The 17272-nt window shown below is 31.9% G+C and overlaps 1 protein-coding gene across 7 annotated transcripts in view; it reads left to right on the top strand.

Annotated features, from left to right (window-relative positions):
* AhcyL1 (Adenosylhomocysteinase like 1) overlaps positions 1 to 17272 on the top strand; it is a 52790-nt gene that overhangs the window by 22125 nt on the left and 13393 nt on the right. For all 7 annotated transcript variants that reach the window (XM_080159291.1, XM_080159292.1, XM_080159290.1 and 4 more), the window contains exons 2-6: positions 2957 to 3078; positions 3621 to 3731; positions 10606 to 10727; positions 15524 to 15600; positions 16025 to 16097. In XM_080159291.1, coding sequence (XP_080015417.1) covers positions 3000 to 3078; positions 3621 to 3731; positions 10606 to 10727; positions 15524 to 15600; positions 16025 to 16097 — 462 coding nt within the window. In that variant the 5' untranslated portion in view covers positions 2957 to 2999. The remainder of the gene's footprint in view (positions 1 to 2956; positions 3079 to 3620; positions 3732 to 10605; positions 10728 to 15523; positions 15601 to 16024; positions 16098 to 17272) is intronic.

The raw sequence follows: 17272 nt of genomic DNA on the forward strand, positions 1-17272 counted from the left end.
CCGCCATTTTTGTGAAATTCTGCCTCTTTAGATTAATCAACATCCATATTTATTTTTCACGTTTAGTACTATCATATTAGGTTAAGTAGGATTAATAAATAAGAATACATTTTTCTATGTAAAACTTAGGTAATAATTGGATTCTACTTTAGTGCATATAATCCCACGTTCTATTATCTAAATATACACGTCGCTCAGCCCCTAGCCTCCAGGGGATGATAGGAAATTGCTAAGATATTTATCAATTTAACCTATAAAAAGAACAACCAAATCTGACCAGCTATTTCTAAGATATTTTGCTTGAGACCAACAAAACCTACTTCTAAATATTCTTTTTAATTGGGTTCTTTGCCTTATAGAAGAAAGAAGTAACTTAATCCTGATTTTACGCAGTTTAACGTTTTAAAGATAAAAGCGTAAAATAGTTAGTGGTATAACGGGTAATGAAATATACAGTGCGTAAATGTAGCAATTTTAATGCAAATTAATGCATTCATATTTCTAATAATTTCACATATCAATGATTTAGTTTACCAGAGCTTTTTTTTAGAAGACAGTTAGGGTAGCCCCTGTAGGGTTGTGTAGGTAGTACTGGTTTCTCTTTTTCTGTATTATTAGAATATTAGTAAGCTATGCTTAAAGGAGCAATTTAAAAAGTTTATTTTAATTTATCTTTATATTGCTAGATTCTTATTATGTTCTTCTGTTACTCATATCTATTTTACGTTTACTGTAAGGGTTGAAGGTGACGATTGACTATATATATTTCTAGTAGTAGTACCCAAATAATCTATTCATTGGCTTAAAAACTTTGGGTACTTACTTAATCTTAATTGATTAGTTCAAACTAGTAGTATCTTTAATATAATAAACAAAAATCTTCGTCTAGAAATTCCTTTCTAAAGTTATTATTGTGCCTTACTGACTATCTAGGATAATAAATCTATTCTCATAATATTTCATTTTATCTTGTGTTTGGCTTATTTGTCTTAGCAAGTATTGGACGTAATTGTCTGTCCAATGGATTTTTTATTACTTGTATCTTACACCAGATTACTATGTAATCTAATAAAGGGAAACCAATAAGAAAACAGTGTAGGAATAATCTGACCAAATTTTTGCTAAGAAAGTGTACACATTTTAGCGTCGTAGATTAAATCATATGGTACTCAACGTCAACATAAACAAAAATCTTCGTCAAGAAATTCTTTTCTTAAGTTAAACGGATTATTGGGCCTCGCTAACCATCTAGGATAATAAATCTATTTTTATAATATTTTATTTTATCCTGTGTTAGCCTTATTTGTCTTGGACGTAATTGTCAGTTCAATGGGTTTAATAGTACTTGTAGATGGCATAAATAAACATTCCCCCATCCACCCCCTTTACTTCTATCTCCTTCCCTCCGACTAGATGAACGAGCTGACCAATAATGATGTTCATGTTAGAAACCTACAACGAAACGACAATTTTTCCCCTGCCATAATATCCACGTATATTCTATATCCACGTATATTTTATATCCACGTATATTCTATATCCATTGTCTGTCCCTACTGTTTATACTTCCTACAAGATATTTTATGTGGAACTTAATTCTAGTAAAACATGTGATAAAAGGATTTATAAATAGAGGTTTCAGCTTATAATAATTATTCATTATACTTAGATTATATGTAAGCTGTACTTTAGTATTAATAATTACATTACAGATATATTTATTTATATATAAGATAATATTTTTATGTGCCAGATAAAATAGGATTTCTGTAGAATAGCTGAAAAAAATTAAATGAAAGATAAAAACAAGGATGACAACATCCATAAGTAGCGAAGCAAAAAAAAATATTTATAAGAATTTAAAGATTAGTTGTCAAAAACATGTATATTAGGGAAAAAATCACAAAACCTTTTCAACATTTGTTTTTAATTTCTTAATATTTATATTTCAGTACTATGACTAACAGACTGACGGTCAAAGGTAATTACATACTGGATGCTCAAAACAAAGGGAAATTTAATTTGATATTTTTAACTACAAAAATTTTAAAAATCGGACCATAAACACCAAAGTTATGGAGAAAAATGTGAAAAATACAAAAATAGCCTAAAACCTGCTTAAAGGCAGTCTGACCGTCATAGTTGTTTTCTTGAAACGACAAGAAATTTAATTTTGATACTATAACTGAAAAAAATTTGGAAATCGGACCATAAACCCCAAAGATATGGAGAAAAATGTGAAAAATACAAAAATAGCCTAAAACCTGCTAAAAAGGGGTCCTATCGCCATTGATGTTGAATAGTTAATTGTGCTCCTTTATAATTGGAATGTTGTCAAAAAATTTCAGCCTTTTATCTTTTATAGGAGCCGAGAAAATCACGTTTCCCCCAAACTAAGACATACGGACAGACGGACATTTCAAATTATAGATTAGCTTCGCTATTAATAATATATAATGCTGAAAAGATTTATAAACTATTAAAGCCCTAAAAGTTGTTAATGAACTTAGAGCTACATATATTTATAGAACCTGATTCTTATTTAAAGATTTAATTCATTAAAATACGGCACCTATATATTTTTAACTCTCATCTTATATTAAAAACTAGCGGGTACGCCCCTAGAGGCCTGTAAGGCAATTAAGGGGGGGGGGGGAGTGAACCCCTACCCCAACCATTTTTAAATTTTAGTTTTAAAAAATAAAAAGTCAACAACAAAACATTTGGGTATGTTATTTTTTCTCTTCCCCCTCCCCCAAAAATAGTTATAAACCTTCCAAGGACCTATGAGAAGTCACAATGTAAAGGAATTTCATATCAGTTCAGCGGTAGCACACACATAAAAACAGACAGACAGACACAGATCCTGCTACTTTTATACAAGGATATCTCTTTGATTTTTATGTCTTTTTTTCTAGTTGCTATGATGTCTTATTAAATTTAATATTTGTTTTAGTTTGAAGATATTTGGTGCGAGTAACGAAGAGGGAGAGCTCGAGATGCACGCCGTAACCACTGAGGGAGCCAACGTGATGGAGGGGACCAAGATGAAGAATGGGGACCTCAACACCTCGCGCACAGGAATTCATTCTTAAGAGTTTATATGTTCTTCCCACTGCCCCCCCCCCCCCATAAAAATGAGATTTTAAATATATTTATATTCAAAAGTAACAGGATGTCGTTCAGTGTGTGTGTGTACTTATAGCATAAAATGGCTGCGTCTGACAGCGTTTTTATTTACAGGTCCCTAGTTTTATAATATAATAGTTTTATAAAATAAAAAAAAGTTAGATTAATAAATGACAGTGGTAATGATCTTTTTTTTATTGCCTTACTTTTATGTGCGACGACTTGTCAGGGAGGAAGGGATATTGGACTGTAAATTACACTAGTATCCAAAGTTTTGTAGCCACTTTTTCTTTTTTTGACTTAAAAATTTTGGGTACTTTCATTGAAATTTCATTGCTTAGTTCAAATCAAGTAGTATCAAAACCTTTCAACCACTAATTTTATTTACAGAAATAATACATTTGTTTAACCTTATTATGGATGTATATCAATTTACCATCCATTGTTTTATCCCTTAAAATCCCTGAGATTAATTAGGGATTGATGTGCTGCAGATTCTCCGGCTGCGTCCTCCTCCACTAAGATGAGCAAGAAGAAACAGAGCAGAGAGAGATCTGCCTCAGTCTCGTCACATGACAGCATCAGCGATGGATCCTATACAGGTTTACATTTTATATTTTTAAGATCTAAAACTGCTGATCAAAGAAAAGGAATAGAGGGGGCAAGGGTTTATTAACTGTATTTTTACGGGGTGGGGACCCTGTGCCGACTTTCAATTGGGTCTTTTAATATTAGCCAAAAGCGTCGGAAACATTAACACAGCAATGTCCTCAAATATTGGTCAATACGTTCCTCCTTGATCAGGGGAAGGGATGGGGACGGGGTATCGTTATATTAGCCAGCCGAGAGAAACATTTTATCAGGGTATGCGAGAATCTCAAAATATCCACATATTCTAAATGATCCATTGACACGGCACTTTTCTCCAACAATTGGTGGCTGTGACTTCACTTGCCACTGAACAATAATATAAACAGCTGTTGCAATTTTTTACTTTCAGCATGTTGGTTTATTGTATTTAAAAATTTACTTTTATAGTTTTATAAGCTTGTGCCACTTTTCAACAAGGCAATAAGCATAGGATACAAAGTGAGGCACTTTAGGTTACATAAATAAAAAGTTATACTTATTTACAAAAATTCGTATCTCTGTAATTAATGCATGGAAGGTATACATATTCAATTAAGTCCTAATTAAGTTCATCTATCCAATAATTGAAATATGTAGCTGAGTTCTCTGCTCTTCTGATGTTCAAAGTTGGATAGGCTGATACATGTAACATGGTTCTTGGATGAGAAAATAGATAAGAGTTGGAATTTCTATAGAATGCCTACATTTATTGTGGGAAAGAATTATTCTGTTTATATAAGTAACATGAGGTCTATGTGTCTGTGCGTGTATATGTGTACCGAAGGACATTCATAAACAATAAACATCCAGGAAAGGTTACTTTGAGGAGAGTAACTGCACCCTCCCAAGTAGACCGACCCCAAAATACCCCCCACCCAGCGTTGTTTCATTTGCATTTTAAAACTAAAATTGAAAGTGGAAGGTCGATTTTTATATGATATGAGGTAAAAAACTTTAATTTCTTTGATTTTAGGATATTTTTTTGTTTAGGTAGCCTACTTTGAAGGGCTGGTACTTTGTCAATTTTAGTAATTTAAATGAAATTTCAACTCCTAGCTTAGTCAATATACTCATATTATATAAATATTTAAAGCTCAGATTTAATAGTTCGAAAATGTGAAATTGGAATGCAAACAAACTAGACTTCAATCTGAAGCTCATATTCTACTCTTTCTTAATTACCTCTATGATATACCATTTATTGGATGCAAACAAACTATAATTCAATCTGAAGCTCATATTCTACTCTTTCTTAATTTCTTCTATGAGACTCCATTTATTGGATGCAAACAAACTATAATTCAATCTGAAGCTCATATTCTACTCTTTCTTAATTTCTTCTATGAGACTCCATTTATTGGATGCAAACAAACTAGAATTCAATCTGAAGCTCCTATTCTACTCTTTCTTAATTTCTTCTATGAGACTCCATTTATTGGATGCAAACAAACTATAATTCAATCTAAAGCTCATATTCTACTCATTCTTAATTTCCTCTATAATATACCATTTATTGGATGCAAACAAACTCAATATTCCTATTCTACTCTTTCTTAATTTCCTCCATGAGATACCATATATTGGATGCAAACAAACTAGAATTCAATCTGAAGCTCATATTGGAATCTTTGACATCAACTTACTACACTGCGAATAAGATGTAAACTTTGCCAATTATTTTTCCTGCTTTTTCCCCCTCATTTTGCCAAAAAATATACTATTAAAAAGGGACATTTCCATGCATTTTACCCAATACAGTTACTAAAAATTCTACCATTAAACTTAAAGTCCTTATTTATTAAAAAAGGGGTTATTTTTAAACTAATATAGAATATATTTTAACTCTGTTATTGATAAGCCTTACCTACATTTAAAGTCGCAAATTGTTCTTAAAGTTAAATCTATTTTTAAAAAGTTTAATAGAATAATCTTTTTTGTAAATTTTGATGTATAAAGATGATATGTCAGTCAATGTTAAAGTTGGACACATCTGTCACAAAAGATTCTATTTTTCTCTTTTTCTGCTTTTAAATAGATTTCTACACAAAAAAACTAACTTTTAAGAGGATTTATTTATTTTTAAAAAGGATAAAGATACAATCTTATTTCAAAGAGGTATTATAGTAGAAATAAAGATGCTAATATTAAACAGGCACATTATTTACGAAAAAAACATCTTTCTGCATGAGGTCTCAGATTTTGATAAAAACTTCCAGTCCCCTTCATTTGGTCATAAAACTAAGGGCTGGGTGATTTTTAACCTTTTTAATCCATTTAAAGTCCGATTTTTCGCGCATTTTCTCACTGTGGTGTTTTCACAATGAAAAAAAGGCATTTTTTCATGATTTTCAAGTTTAAAATTTTTACATTAATTTTCAACTTACATACTTGTTTTATATATAAAATTAATCCCCCAGATTGGTACAATATAGAATTTGTCTTTTAAATCACAAAAATCATGAATTACAGGGTGTCCCAAGAAAAATCTCAAAACAGGTTTTTTAAATTTTGACATTGTCAGGAAACGAAGTTTGCCCATTTCTTGCCTTGAGAGTGAATATCATCCATTTTACAACACATATGAAGTAAATTTGGCGTGGTAACTCCAAATTTGGACACCTGAGAAATTTTTGAAACACCCTGTAAAAGTGATTTTTGCGTCTGTAGAGCTAAAAATTGGTCCAAATTGATTATTTTTTTCAAATTAGCATACAAAGTATCTAAGTGTGTTAGGCCATAGTGTTTTCTGACCAGATTAAAATTTTTATATTCTTTGGACACCCTGTATTTTCAAAAAAATGAGAATTTTTTTTTTGTTTTTTTAAATTTTTTTTTGTTTTTTTAAGTTACCTAAAACTGTCATATAGATACAGATGACTTGACTAATAACAATAATATTTGCCTATTATACAAATTTACACACTTTTGGGACACCCTGTGCATGTTTTTAAAAAATGGTGGTTTTTGTCCCTTTTTGGGGGGAAGGAGTCGTTATAGGGCCAGAGACTATTTCTTCATTTTTGTACAACTTTTCAAGGCACATGATTTGTTAGTTATACATCAACCGCCTCCGGCGAGTCGTTTTGCCGTTATTCACCGCCAAAGGCGGAATTTTGACCTTTTTTACCGTTCTCGAGGTTTTAACGGGCAATTTTGGTAAGTAGGCGTTGATTTATCAAATCACTCTGAAATACTTTTATTTAGGCTATTTTATTTACTAAATTTCATGTGAAATAAAAATTTTTGTATATTCAACCCATTTTTGTCAAAAGGAATTTTAAATGGACGTGATTTATGTTTCTTTTATTCCTAATGTTATATCAATTATTAATATCATATTCACTTCATTCACTTGTTTTAACAATTGAAATCCATCTTGACGAAAAACGGTTAGATGCACAAAAATTTTTACTTCACATGAAATTTAGTTAATAAAATAGCCTAAATAAAAGTATTTCAGAGTGATTTTGATAAATCAACGCCTACTTACCAAAAATGCCCGTTAAAACCTCGAGAACGGTAAAAAAGGTCAAAATTCCGCATTTGGCGGTGAATAATGGCAAAACGGTTTGCCGGAGGCGGTTGATGTATAAATAACAAATTATGTGCCTTGAAAAGTTGTACAAAAATGAAGAAATAGACTCTGGCCCTAAAACGACTCCTTTCCCCCAAAAAGGGGCAAAAACCACCATTTTTTAAAAACATGCACAGGGTGTCCCAAAAGTGTGTAAATTTGTAAAATAGGCAAATATTATTGTTATTAGTCAAAATCTGTATCTATATGACAGTTTTAGGTAACTTAAAAAAACAAAAAAAAATTAAAAAAACAAAAAAAAAATTTCTCATTTTTTTGAAAATACAGGGTGTCCAAAAAATATAAAATTGTAATCTGGTCAGAAAACACTATGGCCTAACACACTTAGATACTTTGTATGCTAATTTGAAAAAAATAATCAATTTGGACCAATTTTTAGCTCTACAGACGCAAAAAACACTTTTACAGGGTGTTTCAAAAATTTCTCAGGTGTCCAAATTTAGAGTTACCACGCCAAATTTACTTCATATGTGTTGTAAAATGGATGATATTTACTCTCAAGGCAAGAAATGGGCAAACTTCGTTTCCTGACAATGTCAAAAGTTTAAAAAACCTGTTTTGACATTTTTCTTGGGACACCCTGTAATTCATGATTTTTGTGATTTTAAAGACAAATTCTATATTGTACCCATCTGGGGGATTAATTTTATATATAAAACATGTATGTAAGTTGAAAATTAATGTAAAAATTTTAAACTTGAAAATCATGAAAAAATGCCTTTTTTTCATTGTGAAACACCACAGTGAGAAAATGCGCGAAAAATCGGACTTTAAATGGATTAAAAAGGTTAAAAATCACCCAGCCCTTAGTTTTATGACCAAATGAAAGGGACTGGAAGTTTTTATCAAAATCTGAGACCTCATGCAGAAAAATGTTTTTTTCGTAAATAATGTGCCTAATTTATACAAGTTTTTATATTGATATTTAAACTTCATTTAAGAATATATTTAAATTCATGTAATGATTAGGTACAATCCTGTTTAAGTAGCAAAGCCACTCATTTATTCTGGCCAGTTTGTTGGTTAATAAAAATAGTTTTTTTTTTATACAAGATATTTGGTTGATTGGTTTAGTGATTTTCATGAATATTTGGACATGCAATGGATGCAGTATATACGTGGATATTATGACAGGAGAAAATTTTCGTCAATTTTTCGTTGCTATTTAATTGCAATTTTTGGTCAATTTTTTTATCCATTAGAAGAGAAGGAGATAGGGTAAAGGAAATGGGAGAGGTCGTTATTTATTCCCGCTACAAGTTTCAGTTTAATATAGTACATGATAATCTGGTAAGATCAAAGTAATAGTAAATCCATTAAATAGACACATTTTGCCAAGCTATTGTTACAAATTCAGATTTTATTACCTTTGTGATTGTTTATTTTTGCACCTTTGAAATTTCTATTAGAGTAACATTTACTTTATTTTTGTGTAAAATTAATCTGAAAATATGCTATTTCTTTCTCTGCTTTCTATGGACACATTTGTTCTTATTTTATTGTTTAATCATGTTGAAAGCCGCTGCCTACTTTTCAAACATTCATATTTATTTTCTTCCTAGCTCCAAATGTTTCAAAAAATATTCATATTTCCTTTTGTTTAAGTTTTTATTGTCTGAAGCTTAAGATTTAGATAACTAAAAAACCGATTGAGTTCTCCATTATATGGAACCTTTATATATAAATCGAGAAGGTTTTGGGCTACTTGATGGGTTTAAGCTATATTTTTTTACATACGCTACCCATTTTATGCAGATCTCCTAGATGCTAGGACGTAACCGATAGTTATATATAAATGCAGTAGAATCTGGGTCCGTTGGTTAATTAAAATTTCTCTTGGGCCAGATGGTTTTATTCATAAGGAATTTATCTATTGGACCAAGGCAAAGTGATTTTATTAATGGATGTGGGGAAGGGTTTTAGCCCAACCAATCATATTTTGTAGCCCCAACTGGAAGAAATAAATTACAAAAATAGATTAAATTACCCTTTATTTTCTCTTAAAGTTTCAGGAAGGAAAGGGACATATTTGTAAATTAGAACGGTATCCAAAGTTTTATGATTTTTATCTTATTTGTCTATTTTAAAAACCATGGTGACTCTTTTAATTTAAATTGGTAGTGTTCAAACTTTTCAACCAAAAATTTAAATTTTTCATCAAATTGGGAATTTATTTCAATTTATTGTCCATTGTCTTATCCCTTAAGATTTCGGAAATAGTTTTGATGGACGCGACAAATTTGCGTGGAGAGTTAATCAGAGATACAAGGAAAAAAAACTAATAAAAAAAACATTCGCAACACAAAATAAAGAATTAAAGAAGGGGCGTTTCGTCGTATTTTTACAGTAGCTTTTTTCCTATTTTTAGCCCCTGGGGGGTTTAACCCTGGGGATCAATTCCTTTGCCTAACCCTGTGGGGCAATCACATAAACTAAAAAAACCTATCAAAAGCTTCTCTGAAAATACGACGAAAGAGGGCATGCCACGAAAGGGACTGTACCGGAATTGGTTAATATGCTCAGGCAACACTTTGTTTTTCGATGGTTTGTCTAACAGAATTAGCCTAAAACCATTTCAAGAACTAGAAATAAATCTATCAGTGCAGCATAAAGGTTTCACTTTACTATTTTTAACAGGATGCCATCCATCTTGAAAATTTTATGCTCAATGAAGTGTATTTTCCATTGACGTATCACAGTTTCCCTGGTAAATATTAGATTGAGAAAATTGGCTTCCCTACCACTTTTTATAATGCCTGTTTATCCCAGATTTACTTCAGTCAATTTAGTTTTTCCTCTCCTCTCTCGACTCGAAAACAATTCTATTTTTATAAATGTCTTTAATTTTATAATAAAACTAGCTTCTACGCTACTAGAGGCATCTCTAGATACTTGAGGAAAGAAAGGGAGGGGTACTCTCCACTTTTATTTAAGTTTTAAAAAGAAAAGGACAAGGAATAATTTTGGGAGAATTTTTTTGTATTGGCGAGTTTTCTTATGAGAGTGAAAGCATCTCGCACAAAATATTTTAAAAACTTTCTATGAGACCTATAAGGGGATGGTAAATTATGGGGCAAAGACGTTGGATGGAGTAAAGGATCACTGAATTAGTCAGCTACATGTTTCACTTTATTGGTGTATATGATTATTTGGTGTAAGATCCAAGTAATAATATATATCCATTCCTTACAATAGCTGGAGAGAGAGTTCTACTTAAAGCTAAAGTTAAACTTACTCAACTTTATTTGTAGAATCCAGTTCTGACGAGGAGGACGGATCTCCGCGTGACAACGTACAGAAGAACAGCAAGGGATCCACAGATTTCTGTACAAAGAGGATTTCACAGCACAATTATGGCAGGAGAGAAATAGAGGTAACTTACAATATTAAAGTAAAACAATAGAGAGGGGAAAAGAGGTTAAATAACTGTGTGTCCCCACCCCCGTGGACCTTGTGCTGACTTTCAGGTATAGTCCCTCTCGTGGCAACGCCTCTTAAGGGGCGTTTTATCGTATTTTCATAGAATTTCATAGATTATTTTAGGTTAAGTTAGGTTAGGTGATTGCCCCACAGGGTAAGAGCCCTTTCAATTGGGCCTTTGAATAACATCTAATAGCGTCAGAAATATCATCATAGCCAAGTCGCTACAAAAGATCAGAATGGAATTTGCTGGCAGCCGAAAAAGGTCCCCAACACTGGATCCTGCAACATTCATTTTAAAATAAAATTTAGGGAGTGATAAATCGCATTTAATGGACATTTACTCCACTTAAAGGAACTTGAATAATTGCAACTGATTAAAATTGTTTAAGCTACTATGAAATGAATTCGCTAAACTTCTTATTCTCCCCCTATGATAGTTTTTTCTCACATGATTCAAATAGATTTTTAAATTCTTTTATACCCGATTCTCCATCATGTTACATGTTCGGTCCTTTGACATATTTATTAGTTTGATTCTTTTATGTTTCACCAAGTATATAGTGAAAGGGAAATTGACTTTAAATGAATCTTCCCCCAAAATTTTATATCGCTGGATTTTTTTAGTTTGTAGATACTGGGTTCAATGGGTTGTAGAATAGTTATTTCTCGCATCGTATTATAAACAGCTTTCCGCGGATATAGAATGTACAATTATAAGATTTAAACCAGTTTTTTTAGCCCCGAGGTGCCGAAGGATGTTGTGAGGGGAAAAATTGTCGTCAATTTAGGTTTCAAACATGAAACTCTTTTATTTGCCTGTTCGTTAGTCCAGTAGTAGAGGAGGGGATGAGTAAATGGGTATGGATATTTTAGTCCGCTGCAAGATTCACTATATTAGAGACCATATAAACCTGGTGTATATAATATACATCGTTGTAGAATTAATTGCAATTGTCCCTACCATCCCTGATCTTTACTTAGATGTGAATTGTCAAGCTGGGCCAAAACTTGGTGTTTCATATGAATACATTACCACATTTTATACCACAAGTGGCTTTGCACATAGCTTTTTCAGCTATAAATGTGACGGAATTGATGGTGTTTACTGCTAAGATTTTTAGTAAAATTAAGCAGATTATTCGAAATTTTCTTTCTAGTTATTAAACCTTTTAAAAGTCAAGCTCTTATGCTAGTTGATTCATTTTAAAATTGAAAAGATTTTTTCTTCTGTGTGTGTGTCTTCCTGAATCCAAAGTTTTCGCTAACTGCTAGACCGATTGGCATCTTCTTAACAGGGAATCCTCCTATGCGTCGTGGGATTGTTTTCGGCTACTAAAAATGTACCCCCTTTCCATCAAAAGAAAATAAAAGGTAAGGGGTCCTTCAGAGTGTAAATACAGCAAGTAATTGTTAGGGATTATAAAACCTTTGTTTGTCGATGCATTATTAAAATGTGTATATGTACTTATCTTTATATATTTCCATAAAAGAATACATAAAAATATTTTACATCAATTAACACAGGAGATTTTTAAGGCTAAAGTTTGTAAAAGGGGGGGGGGGGGCGGAGTGACACTTTTTAAAACCAAAACTAAAAGTCAACAAAGGAACTCAACTAATAAAATAGTTACAGGTCTGAGATTTGCATGGCAGTTGCTTTATAGAGGTACAATATGGAACTGCCGAAAACCGCCGGCGAGATTTTTTTGCCTTTTCTCGGCGGTTGCGCCGCCGTTTCTTCACAGTTCCATATTGTACCCCTATAAAGCAACTGCCATACAAAATGTCAGACCTGTAACTCTTTTTTTAGTTGAGTTCCTTTGACTTTTAGTTTTGGTTTTAAAAAAATGTCACTTTCGCCCCCTCCCTTTGTTTAAAACAATGTTTGTTAAAAAAGTGTAGAATTAGTTAGTTTGAGGAAAAATTAGACATTCATTTTGTGAGCTGGCTCTAATCCTATGTAATGCCTCTCATCAATAATCACACGTACATTCTCTGTGCAAAATCCTTACACATTTTTGCATTATATATATATTTAGCGGCAGCGCCTCTAGTATCCAGGAGGTTTGGAAAGCCAAAAATAGCCTAAAGCCATCTTAAGGTTGGCAGATAAAAAACCCACCCCAAAACCCACCCGGTTTTTTTGCCCTTTAACCCACCTTAAAAAACCCATGGGGTTTTGGGGGTTTTATGTAAAAAAAGTAAAATTGTTTCAAAAATAAGTTTATTTTTCATTGTTTATATAAAAAAAATATGTTTTTCATTGACCCCTGTATTTAAGAAAGGAATAGACTGCTGCTATTACTACTTGTGCCTGATTTTGCCATTGGCATGGTATAAGGAAGAGATATACCAGCAAGAAACAATCTTAGGATCTTTAGATTTTTGCATTTTTTCTGTTTTTCCTGTAAATAGCAGCCAACTTTTCATCTTTCTTATGTCCTAGCCTGTTTCTAAATATTAAAAGAATGGACCTAATTGGTTTCATGGCACAGTGGTTTTCTTTGTACTTTTATAGTAACTATTAATAGGTTATTTTAGGTTAGGTTAGTTAAGGGGTAATGATTGCCCCGAGGGTAGAAATAAGAGAAAAACTACTGTAAAAGTACTATGAAACTCGCTGCGCCATAGAAAGAATCGTCTATTATATATTATATTTAATATATTATTCAAGCTTTTACAGTATAAAAACTATAAAAACCCAAAATACCCCAAAAACCTCAAAAAACCCCTATAACCCGGGTAAAATCCCTATTTTCCACTACCCCGGGGTATTTTTTTAAAAACCCGGGTTTTGCACAGCCCTGATCTTAATACTTTTTATCTAATAAAAAAATAATCACAAACTGGCCCTATATACTATATATTACAAGCCGCGGGCTCCCCTTGTATCTAGAAGGAAGGGAAAGCTAAAAATATCCTAAAACCATCTCAATACTTAAATTTAATAGCCCCAAACTATCCCGTGACGTAAGGAGAACTTCCATGAAATTGATAACTCGTTAGGTTCAGTAGTTAGCAAAATCTAAAGTTTAAAATGAAAAAACCATACTATTTTATTTAATAGGATAAAAAAGAATAATCAAGTCTATAATTATCGCAGCAATAATATGTTAATTTTGTTTTAAATGAATTAAGAACAGTAAACTGTAATATTATAATGTTAAGAAAAAACTCAGCAGATAAAATCCACATTTTTCAAAAATCCTCTTATTTACTAAACCATTGTATGGCATATTTTATATGTTGTGAAAACCTTCCATTATTGGTTTATTGGTTAACTTTTCAAGAAAACACTTGAATGTTATAACAGCAAATATGTAAAGCTGAAGGTTATATAAATAGCATAGTTACTTTAAAATGTCTCTATCTACGTCCATTTATTTTAAAGTTTATTATTAAGTTTAGGCCTTGATCTTAATTTATGTGCCTGTCCAAAACCTTAGGTAACGTTGGGTAAGTTAGTTAGGGCGGTTAGATTGGAAAGTCAATCGATACATAACCAGACGGACTTACGGACGGACAGGCGAACAAAGTGAAATTTGTGGTAAGTTGTACTTATTATTTTTCTAACCATTGAATGAACTTGAATATATTTGAATCAGGAATGTAGAAACAATACAGGAAGGAAGGGCGGGGACATTGGACTGTAATACTGGCACCTCTCACACATATTGGCCCAACAACTTTGGAGAATTAGATTAAATATAAATTGATTGGGTTGTGCAAACTAGAAAAGTGCAAACTTTTCCACCAACAATTTTGCTACAAAGAAGTGGTAATTTTGTTTATCGTCCATTGGCTTATTCTTAACGATACCTGTTTTTTCATAGAGAGAAGAAATGAATATTTCGTTTTCCTCTCTGGGGATTAGAATATATTCTGTTTAAGATCATGAATGTACCAGAGAGGGAAGGGAAATAAGGCTGTTCAATATACTAGTTCCCAAAGTTTTATAAAAAGTTTTTTATTTGTAGACTCAATAACTTTTAAGAACTATTATTAAATTTTGATTAGTTGGTTCTTTAAGTAAAGTGTCCAAACGTTTCAACCAAAAATCGCTATCTTTCACAGGAGTTATTTTGTGTATCATCATTTGGGATGTATATAAATTTTTCGGCAATAGTCTTATCCCTTCAGATGCCTGAGTATGTACATAAATTTGGTGAGAGGAAATGTTTTCAATGGTTTATATTTCCTCTGAGAATAGGTGGATTATATGTAGATCTACATTTATTTCAAGTTGTTTGCGTTTAATTTCTTCATTTTTGTTGCAAGGCTACTTTTGAAATATGTACTTTATTTAATGATAAGGTAAGGTTAGGATTAGGCTTAGGGAAGCCCAAAGAGGAAATGTGTATCTTGTATTTAAAATAAAATTTGTGTGTTTAGCCAGCGAAAAGGGGTATTCGTTGTCAAGGATAGCCAATGGGGGGGGGGGTAAAGGGGTGATTACCCCCCCCCCCCACCCCCCAAAAAAAAATTAAATAGTTTGGAGTTGGACGTCCTTGCCTATATGATATAAAGATTAACCCCCCCCCCCAAAAAAAAATGAAAAAGTTTGGACGCCCTTGTTCGTTGTAACTCTTTAAATCTACAAAAGAACAACAGATTTTTGGACCTGCGGAAAGCTCAAACCCTGCGGAGCCTTTTCCTTTATTTAATGAGAGTTTTTGTGGTCCAATATCAATTTAAGTTAAACTATCAGCTAATCTCTACAGAATACTTGATGATATATTAGTTTAGATTGCTGAACAAGAGATGCCTGGTATTATGGCCCTCAGACACAAGGCGAAGGAGGACAAACCTCTAAAGGGAGCCAGGTAAATATTTTTTATCCAGAAATAAACCGGTTTTATCACCTAAAATGCTGAATGATAAGCGTCTGTTCAATAGAAAATGTAATTAGATACCTACCAAATATTTTCAATCCTTTTTGATGGTCTGGCCCTTTACTTTATATTTTCGTAATAACTGTCTTTAAAGCCAAGGATCTAAAGGGATAAGTCAATGGCCGATAAATTGATACACATCCTCTATGAAATACAAAAAATTACCCCTTCTGTACAATGAAATAAAAGTCCCCAAAGTTGTTAAGTCAACAAATAAGAAATTGTATCATAAAAATTTGGTGACTAGTATATTAAACGGTTTATAGTCCCCTTCCTCCCTGTGGTCCAACACTGTTTTTAAAGCACTATTATCGAGTTCTTTCCATCTAGGAGTTAATATAAGTATATATTTTAGAATAGTTGGGTGTACACACATCAATGCACAGACAGCTGTACTTATAGAAACTCTAGTACACCTAGGAGCCCAGGTACATTATATTTGATCAGTGGGAGGGCGGTGGGGAGCGTAATTCATGTATTATATTTATAAATAAAGTTTAAAATAGTTATTTACAGACAGCATTCCATTGATAGCAAAAGGAAAAATTTAAAGATAAATCCATTTTTTTGTAGATATTCGTGGAAACTTGTTTTTAATACGATTCTATACATGTTTTTTCAGTATGGCATAAAACTGGTTCTAATCCAGCGGATATTAATTGGTTTCGAAGCCATAATGGAATATTGGTTACTGATGTTTCTTATTTGAAAAATAAAATGATTTTCTTAAAAACAAAATACAAAGTAAACATAATTTTCCATGTAAAAACAATCACAATCGATTATAATGTTTTGTTTACTAAGATAAAAACAAATATTAGGATTTATTTGATTATGATTAATGTTTTCGATAAAAAAAAGGTGAACATGTCGGAAATGGAAGGGAGGGGACAATATCTGTTGAAATAAACTATGACCCTTTTTCTTCAAAAAGTCGTTTCCAGCTATCAAAGACAGGATTTTTAGATCTTTATCCTTTAGCATGTTTTAATATATTTCATTTCTCTGAAATAATACCTACCTAAAGTATTATTATTTTTCTTTTACTTTCTATTTTAAACTAAAAAAGTTTTAATATTTTTTATTAACATAATTAAATTAAAAATATTCCATTTGGATAAATTCCCATTAGAAAAAGGAAAAACTTCGTTTGCACTGATCTCGGTAAAAAAAAGTTTGTTTTCAATTCTATGGTATACAGGAATTTAGGTATAAGTAAATAGAAGATACTTTGGTTTTAATAAGTTTATTGAAGTGTCCTTAATTTTTAGACAAGTGTTTGTTGTTATACATTTTTTAAGAAATGCGTTAAAATCATTTTAAGATGCCAAAGTTTAAAGTTTTAGTCAATCGTTTAAAAAAAAGTCTAAATTAAAAAGTAAGAAACTGATAACTAATTCTATTGATTCTTTAAAATGGATAAAATCCTTACCCCTATCTACCTGAAAGATTGAGCTTACTCAACAGATTTTGGGATATAATCGAAGGGATAGGACAATGTCCAATAAATTGATGTACATCCCCAATGATGATACACAAAATTACCACTTCTGTAGATTACAATTAGTGGTTGAAACGTTTGGACACTCGACCAATTAAAATT

This window comes from Acartia tonsa, chromosome 4 (genome assembly GCF_053477335.1).
Source record: "Acartia tonsa isolate MP-2025a chromosome 4, ASM5347733v1, whole genome shotgun sequence".
Classification (NCBI taxonomy): Eukaryota; Metazoa; Arthropoda; class Copepoda; order Calanoida; family Acartiidae; genus Acartia; species Acartia tonsa.